Source organism: Armigeres subalbatus, chromosome 3 (genome assembly GCF_024139115.2).
Source record: "Armigeres subalbatus isolate Guangzhou_Male chromosome 3, GZ_Asu_2, whole genome shotgun sequence".
NCBI lineage: Eukaryota > Metazoa > Arthropoda > Insecta > Diptera > Culicidae > Armigeres > Armigeres subalbatus.
In genome coordinates this window covers 108270413-108295256 of record NC_085141.1, presented here as the reverse complement: position 1 = coordinate 108295256, position 24844 = coordinate 108270413, and the positions used below count along the sequence as shown (strand labels likewise).

The 24844-nt window shown below is 40.3% G+C and overlaps 1 protein-coding gene across 1 annotated transcript in view; it reads left to right on the top strand.

Moving 5' to 3' along the window:
- Positions 1-947: 947 nt before the first annotated feature.
- LOC134219346 (elongation of very long chain fatty acids protein 7-like) overlaps positions 948-24844 on the top strand; it is a 28755-nt gene continuing 4858 nt past the window's right edge. The window contains exons 1-3 of the mRNA XM_062698065.1: positions 948-1368; positions 1453-1784; positions 1859-1964. Coding sequence (XP_062554049.1) covers positions 1308-1368; positions 1453-1784; positions 1859-1964 — 499 coding nt within the window. The 5' untranslated portion in view covers positions 948-1307. The remainder of the gene's footprint in view (positions 1369-1452; positions 1785-1858; positions 1965-24844) is intronic.

Below are 24844 nucleotides of genomic sequence, written 5' to 3'. Positions count from 1 at the left end.
ACGGTTTTGCTTTTTTTCACTTGCTCCGTGATGAAAACTGCTGATTCCTATTTTTTTTTCAGAAGTAACGTTTCGTTTGATGGAACATCTTTGATGAGAAACATTTTCAAAAAGTTTTATTTTACGGAGATCAGTTATGTAATTTGCTGATCTACGACGATGTCTGATTTTCCTGAGCTTGAATCGGTGCGGTGAATCGCGTTAGAATTCAAAAACAAAAGTGAATCACGCTTTCAGATGCACACATCTCTTAATAATAGTGACAAACAACAGCGAACAGTATTTTTATCTTTGCTTCGTTGCAGCATGCACGATATCTACAAATGTGCTAATCACCTTTTAATTGACAATTGTCCTAACGAAAAAACGCGAGGAGAGGGTTTAGATAGCTATTGTGGCAGCCATTTTTTGACCATGTTAACTGTATGTCTTAATGTCTTTTGAAGAACACTTAGTATGTGGCCTACTAACAAGCAGACTAATGAATTCTTCTTGAGTGTTATGCCTTTTTTGCTGTATTATTACACTGGGTTCGCTTCTTACGCGGTATGTTTTTACATGTTTTTGGCCTTTGAATTTAATGAAACATTTAGTTGAAAATTCACAAAAATTTGAAGAAAAATCAGGGGCACTCAAGAAGTTGTGAGCCAAGAGATTGATGAAATCCATCTGCGTAAAAATCGACCCAAGTGTACATGCAAATACATCGCTGTTTGTAGTACTAGAACGATATTCCTTCATAAAAAATGCACATTTTGCTGTAATGGTGCAAGAGCTTATATGTACATACGTTTTCAGAATTAGAACGCTACTTCGGATTCAATTAACGATCGGAAAACCACACATTTAGCCACACAACACGTTTGAACGAATAACTGTACTTACCTGGGTTTGACCTTTGCTGCCTCGAAACTGCAATAATGTGAGCATGTATGATGAGCGGTCAATCGATGGTAGCCGATACATTTGGCAACAGCCGTTCTATATTTCGACATTTAGTACCTTCTACGCTTCCACTCGATCACGGTGCAACGGCGGACGAAATGCAAATTATCGGGTTACTTACGAAAACCGTCTGCTGATGTCCCCTGCCGATAAATAGGGCCTGAATGCGGTTCTACAGAACTTATTACCTGAGCGGTGGTTTCGCGGGTCGCGTGTTCCCAGTGTTAAGTGCAGTTTGATGAACTCGTAGTTTAGTTGAAGAAAATGACATTTTTAGGCAAACAGTGAGAAGTGTAACCCGGAAAGTGCTGCACAATAACATATTTTAGTGAATTGACTCTGTGAGCAAAAAAGTGCAAAAAATGGCCCTTGTAATCCGTTCGATTTATAACTTCTTCACGTCCCTGTTCAACGAGCACAACGGTTAGTTAATCGAGCATGAACTTCTTAAATAAATGAATTACAGCGTGGAAGCTAAGCGTGTTCATCTTCTTTCCCCATCTGTAGATCCAAGAGTGGAACAATTCCCTCTCCTCGGTGCACCATGGCCAGTTATAGTGATATTATTCCTATACCTAAAGTTTGTCAACAACTGGGGCCAGAAGATGATGGCGAACCGGGAACCTTTTTCGTTGAAAACGGTTATGAACGTGTACAATGCGGTGCAAGTTGTGCTAAATTTGTACATCGGAATAACGGGCGTTGCCAACTCCTACTTCTCCGATGACTACGATTGGGTCTGTGAGCCGATCAGCCAGAAAGTGACCCCAACGAGACAACGGCTCCTATTTGCTACGTACTTGTATTTCCTGTCGAAGATAATTGACCTGCTGGATACAGTGAGTGTTGTTCGAGTGGTTGGGGTAAAATGCTGAACCGACGGACTAAAATGTGTCGCTAATGTGTTTTGCAGGTATTCTTTGTGCTGAGGAAGAAGAATAATCAAATCACGTTCTTGCATACGTACCACCATGCCGGGATGGTGTTTGCCACTTACGTTTTCACAAAATTCGTGTCGGGTAAGTGTTAAACAGTTTCAATTATCAATAACTGGTTTATTCTGTTCTAATTCGATTAGTAAGTTTTATTTTCAATTCATCATGCAATGAAATCTCAAAATTCGAAAAGATTATTTTAATGATGAGGGTCGCTTCTTACGCAATTTCAACGACTTTTCAAATATCATCTGTTTTTTGTGGGACGTTTTTCGTGAGGTCAACTTAATTTTTCATAAAACCCGAATCATAAATCATAATCAACCACAAACAAATCGCGCAAAAGGCGACCCTCGGAAAATTCTGTGATTTTTTTTTACCGAAATTTATCTGTGAACGGAAATTTTACGGATATTTCTGTGAAATTTGAAGAATCCTAAATAACGGAATAAAATACTCCGAATAGTCGGTGACATAGGCAAGCAACCGAAAAGCTGTGAAATAATCACAGAAGTTCGATAGAAATAACTTTTGACAAGGATTTATGGGATTTTACATAGGGATCCTATATTAAGAGATGGGCGAATACTTTTCCAGGCGATTTAGCAGCGCTGTTAATTTCGTAACCAAACGCTGCTAACACATGCCGTAGCGCTAATTCTTACATCTTAGGCGTCTTATTTAGGCGTTTCACTTCTCATTTCCCACTCCACATTTCGGGACTGCTTTGCGATTTGGGCGTAACTTATTTTGTAAACAAACATTGCTTCATAGATTCCGGAGAATGCAAGCGTTTACATCCCAAACTAATTCCCTTATCTGGTAGAGGAAAGCTTAATCTGTCGTATCCATATCACGGTTTCCCCATGAAATGCTTGTTTAAGCAGAAATTCGCCTTCCAATGTTTGTTTACAATATAAGTTATGCCCAAATCGCAAATCGGTCCCGATTTCTCACTTTTTTCTTCGCACTTCTCGCTTTACACTGTGAAAAGTCTCACATCTTACTTTTCATTTCTCCTTAAACATTTCTCATTATAATTTTTCCCTTCACACTGTTCACATTAACTATTGTTCGGTCAGACGACGTTTTTGGCCATATGATCTGTTTTACTTACTTACTTATGGATCCTGTACACCTCCGGTGGTGCAAAGGGCCGACTTGAAAGATCTCCAACCTGAGCGTTGCCCGGCTATCGCTTTAACCTGTTGCCAGGTTAGATTTCGGTCGACTTCTTTTATTTCTTTATTGAGGCTTTGCCACCATGAGCCTCTGGGTCTGCCTCTGCTGCGATGTCCCGCTGGGTTCCAGTCTAATGCTTGTTTACAGATTTCGTTTCCGCCCCTACGTAGAGTGTGGCCGACCCAGCCACACTTACGATCCCGAATTTCTGTTGCTATCGGCCTCTGGTGACAACGACGATGGAGCTCGTTGTTTGAGATCCAGTTGTGAGGCCACCAGGCCCGAATTATATACCGCAGGCATCTGTTAATGAACACCTGCAGCCGTTGAGTGTTCTCCACTGATACACACCATGTTTCGCTAGCGTATAACAGCACAGATTTCACGTTAGAGTTGAAAATTCGTATTTTGGTGCGTTCACTTATCTGCCTGTTTTTCCAGATATTTCTTAAACTCGCAAAGGCAGCCCTTGCTTTCTTGATCCGTGCGCCTATGTCGATCTTGGTACAGCCGTCTGACGCCATTTGGCTACCAAGATATTGGAAGCTTTCAACATTCTCCACTGGTTGCCCGGCTACTGTGAAACTGGAAGGAGTCACCATGTTTACATCCAACGATTTGGTTTTGTTGACGTTGATGACTAAACCTGCCGAAGAGGAGCGCTCGGCAAGGTCGTTGAGCTTACTCTGCATATCAGAGCGCCGTTGCGCGAGGAGTGCAAAATCATCCGCCAATTCGAAGTCATTTAGGTGCTCCATGGTTATAGGCTGCCATAACAGCCCGCGGTTTGGTTCACGGTCAATCGCATCTACCAGAATCTCGTCGATTACGATGAGGAACAGTAACGGTGATAGAATACATCCTTGCCTCACACCAGCTACGACCCGGATAGGGTCGGACAAGACCCCATTGTGCAGCACTCTACACGAGAAGGCCTCGTACTGTGCCTCGATGAGGCCGATGATTTTCTCAGGAACTCCCTTGCGTCTCAGGGCGCCCCACATATTCTCGTGATTAAGACGGTCGAAAGCTTTTTCGTAGTCAATGAATACCAAGTAAAGGGACTCTTGGAATTCGTTGACCTGCTCCAGAATGATGTGGAGCGTGACAATATAGTCCACACAGGATCTTCCGGCACGGAATCCGGCTTGCTGCCGCCGGAGAGTCGCATCGATCTTCTCCTGAATCCGGGCTAGGATAATTTTGCACAGAACTTTGAGAACGGTACACAGCAACATAATGCCTCGCCAGTTATCGCATACAGTCAGGTCACCCTTTTTGGGCACCTTCACTAAGATACCTTGCATCCAGTCGACCGGGAAAGTTGCGGTGTCCCAGATATTACGAAATAAACGATGCAGTAGTTGTGCGGATGTCATGGGGTCAGCTTTGAGCATCTCAGCTGATATGCGATCGACCCCTGGGGCTTTATTCGATTTCATGCTTTGGATGGCTGTTTGAATCTCATAGCAGTGATGGAGCTTCGGTATTGACGCGTGTTATACGTCGGATCCTCGGCAGATCATGCCGAGGTGGTGATGGCCTGGCTGGCACTTGAAAAAGTTGTTCGAAGTGCTCGAACCAGCGCACTATGGTCCAGGATACAGATTTACGCGGAAAGATGAATTTTACGCCAAAACTATATTTTTTAGAAAAAACTGTTGTTCTACAAAATTGTTCGAAATAGTAAGGCCATCATTATGGTTCTACCAAAAAATAGGGTGGCCCATCATATAAAAAAAATTAGAAAATATGTTTCTTATTTCTCAGAATATTGACATGTTATGTTCTACAAAGTTGTAACGCAGCTGATTCCAATCAATTTTGCTAAAAAAACTCTTTCTGTAGCTCTTAAGTTGGCTGATTTAGAGCAATTTTACCTAATTGGATTAGGGTGTACCTCAAAAAAAACAGTATTTTTGATTTAATTTTTTTGTTTAAGATTTCTCGAAAAAGTCGTTTTCAGGTGACTTTTAGAGCTCAAAAAAATGCAACTTTTGATGGGTAAATATGCACAATATCTTTTTCTGATCAAAAGTTATAATCATTTTTCTGTCAAAATTAATTTTTTTTCATAAGTTGATATCTCCGGTTAGGGCAGACCGAAAAATATGTTTACACGGCATCTAAAAGAGAAATTAATATTTTTCATTATGTCAAAAAATTGGGGATATGTTATTTTTTCATCTCAAGTTTAACCAATTTCACTAAAATCATGTTTTTTCAAGTAAATTGATATAACTCTACAACGGAAGAAGATACAGACGACATTCTTATAGCAAAACACGCGTTTTGAAAAGCCCCAAAAGTCTTCAGAAGGTGACATCCGTGAAAAATAAAAAATGAAATGAGCAGATCATAAATCTTGTTTTTTGAGGGACACCCTAATCCTGGTAAGTAAAATTTCTCTAAACAAGTGAGCTTAAGAGCTACATAAAAAGTTTATATAGCAAAGTTGATTGGAAAAAGCTGCGCTACAACTTTGTAGATTATTTTACGTCAATATTCCACAAAATAAAAAAAATGAAAATTTTACATTTTTATAAAATGGCCCACCCTATTTTTCGGTAACTCTGTAATAAGGGCCCAAGTATCCAGAACAACTTTGTAGAACAAATTTTGTTTCTTAAAAGTATGCTTCAGACCGAAAATGCATCTTTTCTCGTAAATCTTGCAATACGATGATAATGATAAAACTTATAAAAAGTGTTAGAGCTGTAAATTTTTTTTTGTCATTTCTCACGAATGTCATCTTCTGAAGACTTTTGGTGATTTTCAAAACGCGTGTTTTGCTTTAAGAATATCGTCTGTATCTTTCTCCGTTGTCGAGTTATATTAATTTATTTGAAAAAACATGATTTTAGTAAAATTGGTAAAACTTGAGATAAAAAAATAACATATCCCCAATTTTTTGACATAATAAAGAATATTAATTTATCTTTCAAATGCCGTGTAAACAAATTATTTTGGTCTGCCCTAACCGGAGACATCAACTTATGAAAAAAATGTAATTTTGACAGAAAAACGAATATAACTTTTGATCGGAAAAAGATATTGTGCATATTTACCCATCAAAAGTTGCATTTTTTTGAGCTCTAAAAGTCACCTGAAGACCACTTTTTCGAGAAATCTAAAACAAAAAAATTAGATCAAAAATATTGTTTTTTTGAGGTACACCCTAATCCAATTAGGTAAAATTGCTCTAAATCAGCCAACTTAAGAGCTACAGGAAAAGTTTTTTTGGAAAAATTGATTGGAATAAGCTACGCTACAACTTTGTAGAACATAACATGTCAATATTCCAAGAAATAAAAAAAAAAATTTCTAATTTTTTTTATATGATGGGCCACCCAATTTTTTGGTAAAACCATAATGATGGCCTTACTATTTCGAACAATTTTGTAGAACAACAGTTTTTTCTTAAAAATATAGTTTTGGCGTAAAATTCATCTTTCCGCGTAAATCTGTATCCTGGACCATAGTGCAGCGTTTCAGCTGGTCAGTTGGGTCGGTCAATAACTTATCATTCGCGTCTTTCACAGGCATCGTTGCATTCATCTTCGCCCCGCTTAAGCGTCGTGAGATATCGTAGAGGAGGCGAATGTCCCCGGTTGCGGCGGTTCTCTCTCCGTCCCGTCGACATGAGCTTGTCCCCTCGACATGAGCGTTTTACTTCCTTCTCAAGAGCCGCGTATCGTTGACGGGCTAAGACTTTGGCTCCTCTGGTTTTCAATCGATTTATCGCGGCTTTGACTTCTCTTCGCTCCTCTATCTTTCTCCATGTCTCATCGGTGATCCATTGTTTTCTCTGGGTGCGTAGTTCGCCCAGATTGTTCTTGCTGGTGGCGATGAAGGCATTCTTGATGGCGGTCCATTGGTCTTCCACGCTGCCACCTTCCGGAATATCTGCAGCACGCGTCTCCAGTTCTTCAACGAAGGATCGTTTCACCGTGGCATCTTCCAGTCGGCGTGTGTTCAATCGTCGTCCAACTCTTTCCTCCTGCTGACGAATCTGCGCAATGCGCAGGTGTATTTCGCCGATGAGGAGGTGATGATCAGACGCGATATCGGCACTACGTTTATTCCGTACATCAAGAAGGCTCCGTTTCCATTTTCGGCTGATGCAGATGTGGTCGATTTGATTTTCTGTAAAGCCGTCACGGGTGACCCACGTGACCTTGTGAACCGGTCGATGAGGGAAGAGCGATCCCCCGATCACCATGTCGTTATTACCACAAAATTCTGCGAACAGCTCTCCGTTTTCGCTCATTTCTCCGAGACCATGGCGTCTTAGTAGGAAGCCAACTCCGCGATGCCGGGGAGCGTGTTCACCTCGTAAACCAGAGTATAGCAGAACTTGTCCCGACGGCGTTCTGTGTTCTCCAAAGTTTGGCCAACGGACTTCACTCAATCCCAGGATCTCAAGCTTCATGCGGCGTGCCTCATTGGCAAGTTGTACCAATTTACCCTGCTGGGCTAGGGTTAAAACGTTCCATGTTCCTATTTGTGTCCGTTGTTTCGCGCTAAGAGTCGTCGCCGTAAAATCAGTCCGTATTCTTTCATTATCGGATTCTCGAACAAATTGATGTTTCGGGAACAGTAGGTTGCTGGCCCAAGGTTTCCTATCCACCGGGATGGGGCTGCCATCTTAGGTATAGCTTCCGGGAACAGACACTGTTGGAGCCGCACCTCCTTGGTGAACAGACGCTCGGTCAGTCGGGTCAAATTTGTTTAAAGTCCCACCCAACACCAGGACTAGGCTAGTGCGCTTTGAGCGGCACACGGTCGCTTTGATAGGGCCTGCTTGGGGACACATGCAGCTTTTTATAGAAGTTCAACAGAGCCCACTGTCGAACCCCACCACATCCTAGGTAGACCCCACAGGACGCACCCTCTCACTCTAGCTGATGTCAGAAGGACAACAGTGCCCAGGCTGCACTACCAGCTAAGTACGCAACCCTTAGCTGGCGGTCAATTGTCATCGGAAGACCCGTGGAAGCGTGATCTGTTGGTCAAATAAAATTTTCAGCCGTATGAGCCGTTCAGCCAATTGACATTTTCGGCCAAGTGGCTATTTATGCCAAATGACCATTTTAGCCAAATGACCTTTTAGGCTAAACGATTTTTTCGATTAAATGACATTTACGACCAAACGAGCATACTAGCCAAATGGTATTTTCAACCGAATGACCTATACCTCCTTCTCCCAAATCTTGGTAATTACCCAGTGCAGCGCTCTAGCCAGCGCCTCACTACCGTTGTTGTGTTTTAGCCGGCATATCTTCTCCTGGATTTCCTGGAGATTGGGAGCTGGAAAAGGTATGTCCAACGCGCGTGCTTTTAGGTTCGTGCCCACTTTTACCAGCAGCACTTCCCCGTCTTTTATGTGACTCTAGCGAGCGAGAGGTTGCCGTTTTTTCCTTCTTTGCTTTCCTGGGTACCGTTTGCAAAAGATCGGCTTGTATCGCCCGGACTCTCCTTTTGCGTCCTTCGCCCTTGTTTGCCACCTTCGAGGGTCTGATATTCCAAGATCAGGTTTCCCGACGCTGTTTTGGGCATTCTGTGGGTAGCGTTTATAGACAGGCGAGTCTCTGGCACGCTTGTCCGTCCTCCGTACTGTCGCTGTATCTCTGAGTGTGGATCCATACGCCTACTGTGCGGAGAAGACGTAACGCTAGAAGCCAGTGCACGCAGATAGGAATATTCAAACTCTCTGCTGCGAAGGCTAACAAGGTATTGAAAGTTGGGAATCTATGGTGGATGTATGTACACAGGAAGGCTGGTTGGATGGAGCAGGTTTTTTATGTTGACTAAGTCCTGGGACTGCAAGGGACTGGACCAGATAAACTATCCATAAACAACGGCGAGTAGGGTCATATGACGCAGGGGAGTGACAAAATACCAAATTGCCTAATAGGGGGAATGACGGCTTTAGCAGGTTTTGTTCTATTATTGGCAGGGGTTTTTTTATGACTGACTATGCTCAAATTTGGCCTAAGCATTCTTTGCATATCAAAGAATATTGTGGCCAAATTTCATAAAATTTGGTCGAGAAAACCCCCCTGACAATAATAGAACAAAACCTGCCAACGCCGTCTTTCCCCCTATGTACCCGGAAAAAATACAGGCTGGCAATCGCACCATGGAAAGATCAGATTAATTTACAATGTTGGGAAAACTCATATGTGAATATGTACGTTATGTGGAAGATATTGATTTGAAAAATGTATTGGAGGTAACCACTTTCCCTTCGATGGGACTCGAACTCATGACCCTACAGTACGCTAGCCTGGTGCTTTAACCAACTAAGCTACAAAGGACCTTCGTCGGCCTTCGCAACCTAGCGGCTACTGAACGAGCTCGAGATTCCCAAATTGGACGCATAGTCAAATCACTCGCAATCCATTTCTCAAGCCAACGCTTCCACATGTGTATGGTACACGTCCACATTAGAGGAGCGTGAGTATTTAGAATGTCTGGCGGCTGTACACATTCTTCATCAGCAATTGTACTGATCAAGTGAGGTTGTGTAAGCTATTTGCCAGTCGGTCGTCAAGCTCAGACCCGACCGCATTGCGTAGGCAATCCTCTAATGTGAAAGTGTACTACACACATGTGGAAGTGTTGGCTTGAGAAATGAATTGCGAGTGATTTGACCATGCGTCCAATTTGGGAATCTGGAGCTCGTTCAGTAGCCGCTAGGTTGCGAAGGCCGACTGAGGTCCTTCGTAGCTTAGTTGGTTAAAGCACCAGTCTAGCATACTGTAGGGTCATGGGTTCGAGTCCCATCGAAGGGAAAGTGGTTACCTCCAATACATTTTCCAAATCAACATCTTCCACATAACGTACATATTCACATATGAGTTTTCACAACATTGTAAATTAATGTCCAAGTCGGGTGGTTTAATCCCCTGAAATAGGCAATTAACTTTGATTGAACAAGATCAGATTGTCTATGGCAGTCGGTATATGAGTATCAAACGGACGACGCAGGACGATTGCAGGTGAAATGCACGCTATGATTACCGGAGTGTTCTATTGTGCATCATGCTAAACAAGTTGACATCCGAGTTAAAAAACTCAAAGGTGCAGCCCAATTGGGTTGTCCGCAATGGTGACGTAGGACTACGTAGCTATACGAAATGGAGGGTGTTTTTAATCATAATTTGTGTAAAATTTATATGCATTGTGCAAACTGCTTGGAGGTCAACCGAATCAAAAAACTGAAAGTAGCTCCCAGTTGGATGAACCAGCCATGGGAAAGGAACGACTCATCGGCCGCATCGCCACTGAAGCCACTCGCCTATCTTTCAGTGGATATCATCAGAATCCTAGAAGACATTATGCTCAAAAATGTCCGGAATAAAGGAAAAATAAGCAGAATCGGTGGTGGCGCGAAACCAAACACAAATATATTAATTTGCAACGTTCGACTTCCGCACGCGATGTAAGCGTACACGCATCGTTTTCTGTAGCGCTGGTGGCAAAGTGAGCGGGACTTCAAGAATAAATTACAAACAGTCCTTTTCAGGACTTAAACTATTTATCCAAGAAGAGGTTTTGACCGTTGGGAAAATTGTTTGCCCAGACAAACAGACTGTTCGGCTGTTTAAACGACAATGACGATTTTGGAAAGATTTATTGTTTTTGATAATGCGCCATTTGAAAAACTAAGGCAGCTAAACGCCATTTTCCACTAAGGTGGCGTCTTCATCGATTTGGCCGTCGTCGACGGAAAGTGAAATTTTCTGGCAAAATTCTTTGGTTTTGTTTCGTTAGTCATTAGAAATGATATCGATTTTTTCCGGATTACCATCGTTTGGCGACGACAGAAAGTTGCCCTTTGGTAGCACAACCACAAGCGCGCGCCAGAGGAATATGATGCAATGAGTTTGATCAAACGGATGGCGTCAGTAGCAGTCAAATGGAATTTCCTCACAAGATTTTGATTGACCACCAATTCGATGATTTTCCTTTGAAAGTGCTACCAGAGCGCCTTCGTGCTGCTGTGTTCGCTCTAAAAATCTTGTTCAACCGCTCTCTGCGGAATCCCGATCAAAATGGCTCGCGCGCTCTGGAAACAGCTTTCTTGTATTCAATAAATTAAGCCCGTTAGCTCCGCCCCTTTGTGATCTGATATAGGTATAAATATAATGTGCACTCATAACGATTAACGAAGGGGCGGTGCTAATATAATTACTCCATTAGAAAGAAAGAAGAAAGCTGCTTTTCGACGCGCGAGCCATTTTGATCGGGATTCCGCAGACAACGGACCGTTCCGAGAATGACAGATTCTGAAAATCCTATGAATTTTTTTCGCAAGATTCTGAATTTGGTTATGAGATGTTGGTTATCTAAGATGCGTATTGTTGCGAGGAATGACAACAGAAATTTGACTCAAGACGAAGTTTCTTCATATTACAAAACATTATCTTTCGGCATCTGTACGGCCGAATGACGTTCAACGATGGGTGGTTGCTGTAGATAGTTTCCACTGAGGTGGCGTCTTCATTGATTTTATACAAAAGCGACCATTTTATACAAAAGAAGGTTGATCCGACTATCCGAAATAAGCTTTCTTAAAAGTGCAAAACCCAATCGTAAATAGCGAATTTGATAGCGCGTCAGAGGGAGATGATGCAGTAAATTTTAATGGATGGAATCACTAACAGCAACCAACCTACCACGCCAAACCGAATGCCACCGAAACAGTCCATTTTCGCAATTAACTCTTTCTTTTCATAAAATGTTGGTCCTGAGAAGAACCAATTTTTCTTTTTTCTTTTCCCAATGCTACTTTTCAACTAGCTGACACCACAATTTTCAGCATCGGCACTGGCGGTGCGGGATTGCTATTTTTATGGTCAACCCTATCTTCATATGAAATGCTGGTTCGTTGAGGTTGAATGATCTGCAGCAACACATCGAGCACCACCACCAATGCGATGGATTTCCTTTGAAAATTTTATTAGCGCCTCCGTGATGCTGTGTCCGCTCCGCAGCGATCGCTTTGATGCGTCTGCTCTGCGTGAATCCTTGTTCAAACTGAAGATTAGATCCAAACCAGCAAGTGATTGATTTTTGATGTCTGTGCTAGTGATGCATCTACGTGATTGGTTGGTTGACCTATTTCCAGACTTTTTATCAATTATCGATAATAAATAGTTAAAAATTAGTATTTTCAAATAAATACGAAGAAGCGTTGACTCATCCTTGATCTAATGGTCCAAAAAAATTGAAAATCCATCGAGAAACGGCTTAGATATTGAAGTTTAAAGTCTATCATATTTTCGTGACGGTCCCCGATTTTCACAATCGTAAAGTGTACCCCAATATAGAAAACACAGACGTAGTCCTACGTCAAAATCAGTTGCTACTTCAGTAGCAGGGCTTTGTGACTGGGCAACTGCTGCATCACCGCTAGAGAACAAGTCCTGCTGGAGGCTCTTGCGTGGGTAGGTTATGTCCCGGGTAGAGGACTCAGAGAGTAATGAAAAACTGTATACACTTACGATATGAAGCATATCTGGAGAAACGGTCAATGTGTGTTCAGTTCAGCCAACAACAAGTATAATCAACTCTGTAGTCCAGGGCATGGAGATGAGTGCGAAAAGACCGCCCAAACGAGGCAAGGGATAAACGCCGCACTAAATTCAGAGCTGCAAAGTTCCACTAAAACCTAAATCGCCTTTGTTTTTAGATTAATCATGCTGAAAGGAAAAAAGCCTTCTGATGTCAGGATGTGCGAGTATCCACTAGCTTGTAAAACCAGGTTGGAATAAATTCAACAGAAAACGAAAACAAATACCGCATGCTTTTCCGCCAATTTGCACAGTGAGAACAATATAAAGAAATTTAGAACAGTTAAGACAAACTATTTGGTATAGCTTTTGATAATTATGCTTGTTTGTTCTTACAAATATATCTACAACTAAATCATTTAATTAGTCTTTTGCTCCAATAAGTCCTGATAAAATTAGTTTAAAAAAAACTTTTACAATTTTGGTTAATTAATCAATTTGCACAGTTCTCCGAATTTACCTTCTGTTCTGACTTGTGTAATTTGTTTGATTATTCTAATCCAGCTAGTTAGTCTTCTTTAAATTATTTGTTTATTATACCATATTGGTCGATTTACTCACTCCGTTTGATTTGTCATGCAATTTGGCTTTTGAACGTCTTGATTGAGGTTAAACCTACTGTGCGATGCCTTCAACCCGGAAACAACAAATGTAATCTTGGCGATACATTTTAGAGCAGGGCATTAATTTTGTATACATTCGTTACCGGCAAAAAACAACTGGCGTGTGTGGGAAAGGTGGTTCATATGAGATTCGGTCCAGTTTTTCGAACTGTTGAATACTACATTAGATGCGTTTCAAACCCGCTTCGGAAGGAAAACAAAATAATTGCGCTCGCAGTTGTGGAGTAAGCAATCGAAAAACAGCCATAACTTATTATCCTTGCATATTCTTCTTTTGGGCGTGGGTGTATCCTTTTTGGAATATCCATCAGTTGAAGCTGAGAAAACAAATATATATTTTTACTGACTGTTATCAGGGATTTTTTTTGGTAATATATTTTGTAGCGGACATGAACTACATAAATTTAAAGTGATTTCTATCGTATTGCCATAGTTTGTGATATTTTTAAAAATGGTCGATTATGGTGCTTCCGGAGGCTTTTCCAAGGCCTTGGGAACTGGCCCCAGGGTGGCCAATATCCCCAGAATCTTATCTGGATGTCACTCGTCTTGCAAAATGTTGAAGATTGATTCCCATATTACTGGCATGGTGCAAAAATATTGAACTGATAATTTTGGGGCCGGTTCCCAAAGGGTCTGCAAAGTTTATGCATAGTTGGCTGTTGTCGATCGATACGGTATGAAGACCATCAAGTCCGTTGATCGGTCTATACATTTCATCCCTGCCTACCTGAGCGTTCATGTCGCCGATAACGATTTTGACATCCCGCAGTGGGCATCAATCGTATGTCTGCTTCAGGTGTGCATAGAATGTTTCTTTCTCGTCATCGGGTCTTCCTTCGTGTGGACAGAGCACGTTGATGATGCTATAGTTGTAGAAACGGCCCTTTATCTTCAGCTTGCACAATCTTGCATTGATTGGATGCAACCCAATCACGAGTTGGCACATCTTGCCCAAAACTATGAAGCCGGTTCCCAGCTCGAAGGTGGTGCCACAGCTTTGGTAGAAAGTTGCCACTCGATGACCGTTTGACCACACTTTCTGTCCTATACTCCTATCCAGCAGATTTTCTGCAGCGCTATGACATCGAAGTTACGTGGATGTAATTCATCGTAGATTATCCTATCGCAACCTGCGAAACCTAGCGACTTGCAGTTTCATGCTCCAAGTTTCCAATCGTGATCATTTACTCGTCGCCTAGGTCCTTGCCTATCGTATCGAGTTGTATTATCTTCCATGTTGTTCGTAATTATTGCTTTTAAAGACGGCTTATTGGGCCTGCGCAAATCTCCTGTCTCGTCGGAGGGCCGTCGTAGGTCTGTTTAGCGTTCCACCTAACTCCAGAACTTGGGCTTGTGCGCTTTGAGTGGCACACGGTCGCTTTGGCACTTATGGATACATGCAGCTTTTTATAGAAGTTCAACAGAGCTCACTGTTGAACCCCAGCACATCCTAGGCTGGCACCACAACTCGCTCATGTCTTTGGGAGGGATCGTCAAGCCATTGTACATAATCTCTGCTTTCCCCATTACTACAACTAGACAAGAAGCAAATTGTGGCAGACAATTTCATACGCATAAGAAAGTACAAGTACCTAATTGACTTTAATTGAATACCTGAACTGTCGAAATGTAAGCGAATGTAAAGTATGTTTATTCAAAAACCACATCCTACTATGCAAAGCAGAAATAAATTTTCCGCATTTTGATGCAAACTTGATGCAAATATATCTTTCTGGTATGCAGAATTATGTATTTGTCCTTAATTTTTGCAAAACATGTTTAGTCACACTAGTCACACAAGGAGTTGATGGACCAATGCACCATGCGTCTCCTTATGCTTGTATGCACAGTGTGCATTACAATGTTACAGCTATATGATGTAACAAAAAGGCTTAATTCGATTCGACTTATATTTCCATCATTTTTCAAAATGACAGGCTTTTTTTACTATGGAACTTGTATTAAATATTGCTCACAAGAAAATGTAAAAGTAAAAGCCTCTTGAATAGAAAATCGTATGTTCAAATATTTACATGGTGTATAACATTCAAAATTTTTAAGAGTGTGCTTATATGATAATCACGTTTAAAGCTTATTGGTATGAAAGGTTATAAGTCTCCAAAAGTAATGAAGTTACGAATTTGACGTCTTCGACAAAGTTTTTCAGAAAAACTTTTGGTACAACTATGCTACAACTACAGCGTCTGTTGGTACTATGTGGCCAACCATTGAGCGGCTATGTCAACAAAAAACTATTTTTTTAGCGAGATGGGTCAACTAGGTCCGAGCTCATTGACAGACTAAAAAAGCATATTTTTTCGTTAAATTCGGACTATTGTTTGTTGGCTCATAAGAGCTTTGAAATTTAATCGGATATGAGATCCAAAGCACAAAATAGAACCGCACGTTGAGTTTCCTGATGTTATTTAGTCAAACGGCTGGACGAAACCAACGCCATCTTTACAATTGATTAAATTGTTTGATACTCTCCAGTGTAAGATGTTGGTAAGAATGTAAAAATGTGTGTTTCAAATATTACTCGTGCGAAAAAGAACAAAAGACGCCTGCCTTCGTTGGGTCAGCTCAATAGTTGTGATTCTTCGAAAAAAAAAAATTATGTAGATATATTGATCTAATGATTGGGTCCATAGGGTCGGTTTTATCGAGGGGGTCCCTGGGTACAATCCTTTTTATTCACCATTTCGCAATATTGGAAATGAATACTAAACGTTTAGACCTATAAAATCCGGTTACAGATGTTCCGGGGACCTGGCTTCCCCAGAAAAGTGGTCACTTTTTGAGTGGTTCTGAAACCCAGCTTGTGACAAGCCAAACTTCGGGATTTTGCAGCCCAAATACATTAGAAGACCTTTGCAGAGCATCTGGGCACTTTGGCTACTTCCGGAGGTTCCCTGGGAACCTGTTTCCCCCAGGGAAGTGGTAACTTTTTGAATGATTCTGCGACCCGGTTTGCAACACATCAAACTTCATGAATTTTCAATTCAAATATAATAGAAGACCTTTGCAGATCATTTGGGAACAATGGCTACTTCCGCAGGTTCCCTGGGAGGTCGCTGCCCTCAGGGAAGTGATTGTACTCAGTAAATAGTTGTAAGATTGAATGGAGGCAAGGTAGGGAATGCCTAATCTCCTTCTAAGCAAGCAAGAGTGAGCTTCGAGTACTCCTTGCCATAAACTTTTATTTATCTATTGCGTTTATTTGACAGGCTCAGGCGTGTATAATACTTAATGGAGCCGAGACTTCATGATATTTACAATCGATATCATTTTATTATTAACAGTTAGTAAGGGACCGTGGATATTCGTGGCGACTCAAGGTTAGATTGCGTAATTTCAGGACGGGCGAGGTTGGGATTTAGGTTTGAGGTATTACAGCTGCACATCCGGGTATTTGACGTCATTACCAGTATGGCATAGCGCCGTGCTCGAGTTGTGGTTCGTTGGGAAGCATCTTCCGGATGGCCATAGCTTTGTGTTACACGGAACAATAAGACAAAGATAAGAAAAAAAACTGAGAAAGAAGAAAAATATAGGGGTATTAGACTTTTATGTCAGACGAGCAAAGAAAGGCATAGATGGCCTGCATACAAACCCCATCGTGATCCCACAAAACACCTCTTACCTGTAAGGTTATTTACCTCGGACCACAATGGTATCCAATAATTGCTCACTGGAGGCGTCGTTTTCCGAGCAATACCAAACTACGTGATCGATGTCACCTTAACCGGCCCCGCACCGAAATAAGTTGTTATGCGCCAGTCAGCTAATAAGAGCTATTGCATTTTCTGGGTAAATAGGCCAAATTAAGTTACAAAACCGATGGCAGCTGACGCCTAAACATGTTTTTAGATCAACAAATTAAAAATAATAGTCGAGACATCTACAATAAAAATTTTAAAAATAAATTTGTTTTTTCCGCCTTTTGATAAAATTTAAGCTTCCGTTCCCTTAAGGATTTTCCACTAGATAAAAACAATTTTTCAATAACCTTTGCACATGTATGGAAAAACAATTTAGTAAAGATTGTTCCAAGTTACTAAAAAGTTAACTTTACTACATTTTTCATTGAAAAACACACATTTTTATAAAACCTCTGTATGCAGGATAAAACGCGCCAATCTGATGTGCTTCACTGTGGATATCATAGTTTGAGAAAGGCGTGTGCCAATAATAATTTATTTTTAAATAATTATCAAATAAAAAGTAAAAAAGTAAGAATTGAAAAGTGAGAAAATAAAAGTGAAAAGTGATGAGTGAAAAGTTATGAGTGATGAGAAGTGAGAAGTGAGAAACAACAATTGGGAAGTAGGAATTGAGAATTCCACTAAAAAGCCCTTAATAGTTTTATAATCAATCGTGAATTGTAAGCTGAGATTTGGGATATGAAAACTGAGGAGTGAGACAGGAGAAGCGAGAAAAAAGAATGAGTATTGAGAAGTGAGAAGATAGGCGATAGGCAAGCAGTAAGAAGTGCGAAATAAGATGTGATCAGTGAAAAGCGAGAAGCAAGTAGTGAGGTGAGAAGTAATAAGGAAGATACTTTGTGTGAGCAATGAGCAGTAAAAAACATAAAGAGGAATATGACAATTGATAAATGGGATGTGAGTAGTGAGAAACGAGACGTGAGAGGTGCAAAGTACAAGGTGTGAAATTGCTGAATAAAGAAAAAAAAAGCGAGAAGAGAGACGAAGGGAGAGTAGTCAATAGTATGGAGACTACTCAGAATAGAGTTTTTTCAGCATAGATTTTTTGACATCCAAGAAATCCCTGGAATAAGGGCTAAAGATCTACAAGCGTAGTTGAAGATCAATCGGACTGTTTCAATTATGGCACATGTCCTTCTGGATGTGTAAAATATAATGAGCCAACGTAAGAGATTCTGGGTCATTCAAGAAATTCCTGGAGTTAGGCCTTGAGATCGACACGCGACACTAAATATGTATCGGACTGTTTGAAATGTGGTACATGACCTTTTGGATGTGGAGAATAGAATAAGTGAACGGCAGAGGTTTTTGGTCATCCAAGAAATCCCTGGAGTAAGGTCCTCAGATATACACGCGTAATCAAAGATCAATCGAACTGTTTCAGTTATGGCATATGTCCTTTTGGATGTGTAAAATAGAATGAGCCATCGTAAGAGATTCTGGGTCATTCAAGAAATCCCTGGAGTTAGGTCCTCAGATCTACACGCGTAACTAAAGATCAATCGGACTGTTTTAAATGCGGTACATGCCTTTTTGGATGTGTAGAATAGAATAAGTCAACGACAGAGGTTTTGGTCTTCCAAGAAATCCCTGGAGTTAGGTCCTCAGATCCACACGCGTAACTAAAGTTCAGTCGGACTGTTTAAATTATGGCTTTGGACACATTCTATTCTATGAATCACAAAGGGCATGCTCCATACTTGAAACAATCCAAGTAACCTTTGTAGATTCAAGGCCTTATTCCAGGAATTTCTTGGACGACCAAGAAACTATGCTTGGAACTATTCTATACATAACAAAGGGCATGTAGCATATTTGAATTAATCCAATTGATCTTTGAATACACATGTAGATTGAAAGGCCTGATTCGAGGGATTTCTTGGATGCCCAAGAGCCCATACTGTGAGCACATTATATTCATTTGAAACAATCCAAGTAACCTTTGGTTACGCATGTAGATATAAGACTTTATTCCAGGTATTTCTCGATCGATTAAAAACCTATGCTGGAAACGCGTTCTATTCTATGTTTCATAAAGGGCATGTGTCAATTTTGGAACAATCCATTTGATCTATAGTTACGCCTGTAGATCTAAGACCTTATTCCAGGAATTTCTTGGACGACCAAGAATCTATGCTTGGAACGCGGTCTAATCTATGCATCACAAAGGGCATGTAGCATAATTGAATCCATACAATTGATCTATGGTTACACATGTAGATCTAAAGGCCTGATTCCACGGATTCCTTGGATGGCCAAGAACGCATACTGTGAACGCATTATATTCTATGCATCACAAAGGGCAGGTGGCATATTCGAAACAATCCATGTAAGCATTAGCTACGCATGTAGACCTAAGGGCTTATTCCAGGAATTTCTTGGACGACCAACAACCTATGCTTGGAACGCGTTCTATTCTTTGTATCACAAAGGGCATATTCCATATTTGAAACAATCTAAGAAATCTTTGGTTCCGCATGTAGACCCAAAGGCCTGATTCCATGGATTTTTTGGACGACCTAGAACCTATGCTGGGTACGCATTTTATTCTATGTGTCCACAAGGGCATGTACCATGTTTAAAACAGTCCGATCGATTTTTTGATGCTCCTATAGACCTTATGGCCTTGATCCAGCGGTTTCTTGAACTATCAAAAAACTATGATGTGAACACATTCTATTCTACGTATCAAAAAGGGCTTATATAACATTCGAAGCAGTCCGATAGATCGTTGGCTACTCATGTAGACCTTAAGATCTCATTCCAGGAATTTCTTGGAAGCGTGATACATGTACCGTGAACAGAAAATCGTGATTTGGCTCCGTAATGCACAAGCTTACATGCGCCCACTAAATAAGTTAAAGAATAAACATCTCTTGTATTCACACATCAACTAGTCACACGTAAATAAAGCAAAAAAAAAAAAAAAATTAACGTTTCATAAGCTTTCATTGCAGTGGAAACGAGAATAGGACTTTTCATAAATTGATACTTGATTCTTCTGTCAGTTCACTGCTGTTTGTTTACATTTTTAAGCTGGCGCGTTTTAGCTTCGGGGTGGCGCGTTTCAACCCGCATGGTTTGAAATTGCACGAAAATGCAGCGCTTCAAAATAAAATCGTTTTCTCGGTATATAGGGTTTCCTACCCCATTCCCGGTCTAACATGCGTACGACTGCATTATTTAATTGATATTTATGACAGGAAACAACTTTTACTGTAATTTGTGGGCTGTAAAATACTGCATTGGGGTTCACTTCTGCTTAAAAAATAGCTATTCGTGCTAAATATCGGTCAAAGAAGCTTTTATTTGATTTAAATTAACGAGGTGCAGCACTCATTTCAGTCATAGCGATTCCCAATCCGGCATACAAAAAACCAGTTCCCGGCCTAAGCAAAATTTCACTCAATCTCTCAACATTTTACTCTCATTCTCTCTCAGGACGGTAGAAAATGCGATGTAAACAAAAATATGCACGTTCCACGACAACAAGATGCCAGGTGGTATTATTCATAATCATTTTATTTGGTTGAGAAGATATATAAACTCATCCAAATTTCTTCCAAATACTTTAAAACAATATTTATTTCACCTTTTAAAATCGAGAGAACTATAAATAACATGATAACGTCAACATATTAGACAATTTTCCTATTAACGATGAAGGATCATTTTTATAATCCTGGCCTTTTGGCAGCACGGTGCGGCTAGAAGTTCTTGGGCCGAGGTGAATTTTTGTTCGGTTTGAGAATACATTTTAAAATGTATTCTAGTATGTTTAAATTAGTTCTAGTGAAACGAACAAATAAGAATAATTGAAGTGCGGGTGTTTAGAATTATGGTGTGGTGATTAACAGCTTCATGCAATGGTTGTATCGAGCGTTGTGACGATTTTCAGGTAGGTGTTTATTCGATAATACCGTTTTGTAAAAGTGGAAAGAATCACTCCGGCTCAGTGGTGTGGCATCGGAGAGTGAAATTTTGAATTCTACATTTTTATTTTCTACAATTGAATCAATTAGGAGTAAAACAAGTGATAGAAAAATATTGAGTATTGTGAAAAATAAATGGGAGACTTTTTAAAAATTATCAACCATAAACCTACGACTTCCAAACAGTTTAAATCATTAGTTTTCTGTGCAGTGAGCCGGGAACCGGGTCCCTAGGCCCAAGTAGTGATTTACCCTAATTGGTTTTTCGTCCAATTTTTTATTCCGTATTATAGATGGTAAATTAAATTAGTGGTTAACACATTGGAAGTACATAAGTTCGACCATTATCATCGTTAAATTCGAAGATTTGCTTAGGGGGCGCATATTGAACGTCTCTCCTCTATTAATTGGACATAAGCCTCGACATCGTGTGAATGAAGCCTTGGCCTAAGTCCTCACCTCTGAACCACGCTCGCGCAGAAACTATGGAAAATAGCCACCGTCTAAGTTCATTGTGTGACCAAATCATTTGCCAATTTTGAAGAGTACTCTGACGAACTAATGGGAAAAACTCGTTGTTCGAAATTTGTCTATCATAAAATTCACCTTCCTGTGCGCCAACCGTTGCTTGCGAGCCCGCCTTCTCATTGCCATAGATTAGGCAATGGGATGGGACCCAGGCAAAGGTAATCATGACTGATATTTCGACCAAATCACGTACTGCTCTCTTGAAAGTAAGTTGTAGTTGCGTAGTTGCAAGAAAGTAAGAAGTGTACTTAACTGGTTTCATCAACCGGAGTGCCTCGATAGAACTAAGACTATCTGAGAAGATGAAATAATGGTCTACGGGCTGATCGGAAATTATCCCCAAAGCGAAGTTAATTGCTACCAGGTTATTTAGGGAACTTTGCAATGGTCTTTGCAGGACTTTTGCACATGAACCTCAGGAGATCACGGCATCATCTGCAAGTTGTCTGAGCGTGCATTGTCCTTCCAAACAATTGTCACTATCTTTAACATAGAAATTATAAAGCAAGGGACCTAAACATGAAACTTGGGGAAGGCTCATGTAGCTATTTCTGGAAGTTGTCAGAGTGCCGAGATTAAAGTTCATATGTTTCACTGACAACAAATTGTACAAGAAATTATTTAAAATAACGGGTAAACCACTACTGTGCAGATTGTCCTTAATATCCAAGAAAACAAAAGCCAGTTGCTCCTTGTGCGCATAGGCCAGCTGTATATCTGAAGAGATCAACGCTAGACAATCAGTTGTTACTTTGCCTTTTCGAGAATCAGGCTGAATATATTTGAGAGTAATGCATGTTGTTCAATCCATTGGTCGACTCTTGAAAGGATCATTTTTCCAATAATTTCCTCATGCATGATAGCATGGCAATCGGTCGGTATGAATTGTGATTAGACGCTGGTTCACCTGGCTTTTGAATAGCTATTACTTTGACCTGTCACCATTCAGGTGGGACGATGTTGTACTCCATGCAATAGTTGTACAGGTCAAGTAATCGTCTTTTTGCGATATCTGGGAGGTTTTTAAGAAGATTGAATTTGATGTTATCGCATCCCGGAGAAGAATTGTTTGATGAAAGAAGAGACTTAGAAAGCTCCAGCATTGAGAATGGTCCACCCAAAGATCCGGGATCAAGCGTTGATTCTCGAGATAGCGGTTCAGCTGGTACGGAATTTGGACAGACCTTTTTTTGCAAAGTTGAATATCCATCGATTGGAATATTCTTCACTCTCGTTGGTAGAAATGCGGTTCCGCATGTTGCGGGCCGTTCTCCAGAGTGTTGTTATTGAGGTTTCTCTTAATAGTCCCTCGACAAAACGTCGCCAGTAGCTCAGGTTTTATCGCCGATGCAAATTGCCAGTCAATGTTTTTCGTGAGATCGAAATGATCGTTGATTTTGATTGTGATGACTATCGGCATGTGGTCACTACCATGGGGATCTTGGATTACCTTCCACGTATAATCTAAAGCTATGTCCATTTAGAAGAGGAAAGTGACCGCTGCAAGAATTCTTTTACAGCGGTTTGTTTACCCAGGCGCCCACTTGCTGTGTATTAATTTCACGATGTTTCGTGCAGCGAGTCAAAAATTATTCCAGATGGAAGCCGAAAGGAGAGAAAAAATTCTGCACACCTATGTTGATAATCCTGCTCATCGACGATGGAACCTACGTCAAAATGGATTTCGGACAGCTTCCTAGCCACAAATTCTACATGGCGCGAGGAGTAGTTCCTGCGAAGTTTAAGTTTGCTTTTTGGACAACTTGCAAAAAAACAGATGATTTTACCAAGGGATATGCAGCTGTTGGGCAAAGACCTAAGTGTTTGTGACGAATAAGACGATGAACTCGAAGCTGTACAAGGAGGAATGTCTTAAAAACCGCGGTCTACATTCTATAAAGCCCATAAAGGTCCTGTGAAGTTTTGGCGAGTTGCCAGATGACAGCCGGGAAGTCATCCAGTGGTACCGCGATAGATAACAACATAGATTTCATCGATAAAACCATAAATCCACCCAACTATCCGCAGTTCCGGCCCATCGAGACATTTTGGGCAGTAATGAAGCGGAGGCTTAAGAAAAGTAGAAAAACAGCTCGGGACGCGACTCAGATGACCAAAATATGGAACAAATGTGCCAAGGAAGTTGACTCCGGAGTTGTGCAACTTTTTATGAGAGGAATAAAGAAGAAGGTGCGAATTTTCACTAATAAAAAAATGAAATGATTTGTAATACAAACAAATAATACAAATTTTGTATCAATATTTTATCCTTAAAGTACAGTGAATTACCCTTGTTTTGATATATTAACCTTATTTGTACACTCAGGCAAATGAACGTACGAAATACATAAGGCAAACATTATGGATCTACAAGATTGTTGAAAATTGTTGAAACATAAGTCTCTTATGCTTTTCATCTTGAGCTCTTTAAATTTCATTATTGGGACGTATGTTTTTTTAAAGTTGCATGTAGTGAATTTCATAAGACACCTTGTAGTATTTTGTTCAAAACTGATTTGAAGGAAATCATAAGGTATTCTATGAAAGACATGATGCTCATTTTAGTTACCCTAATCGGAAGGAAGGAGCTTAGATCAAGAGAATCGCATGTTCTCACATATTGCAAAGTTTTCAAGTCGTGCGGCTGTATCCAACATCTAGGGGGTCTTGAAAAAAGATTAAGTGTTCTCAAGTGTCAACGGTAAATAATATAAGTGTTACGGTATAATAATAATTGCATCATGTGCAAAGGAACCTTTTCTATTCGAATAAGATAAGTGATGCCACTCATTTATTCATACCCCCTTGATGTCTTCGATACAACCGAAAAGCGAATTCGAAATTACTTGTATATGCATAATTATGAATGAACCAAATTTTTAAATATCTGACATTTACCACGTGCTCATTATTCAAGAAAATTTTCAATGTACTCGATTTAGATATTCATAAAGCAGCATTATGAATTGATTAATATATGCTATAACGAATTCATAAATCTGCATTATGAATTGATTAAGATGTTTCCGTAAAATTACGAAATTCATAAGGCGTGGTTATGGCCTACAAATGCTACTTCCGTAATTCATAAGGCAGGGTTATGGATTTATTAGTGTCTAGCATAAAGGTTCATAATGCTTCATTGTGATTTCATAAATGTGCCTTAAGAAAATATTATGTTTTGTATTGACCATGAAAATTTATTTCATAATGAGTCCTTTTGAATTTTAAATCTAAAACTTGTGGCAAATTTCCAAAAGGCAGAATTATGATATTCGATAGCCAATTTGCCTGAGACGTCAATCCGTTACCGAGATACAGATGATTTTATTATTCCGGATTCTAAATGGACAATGCTTTAATGATAGTGAATTTGAGCATAAAGACAGA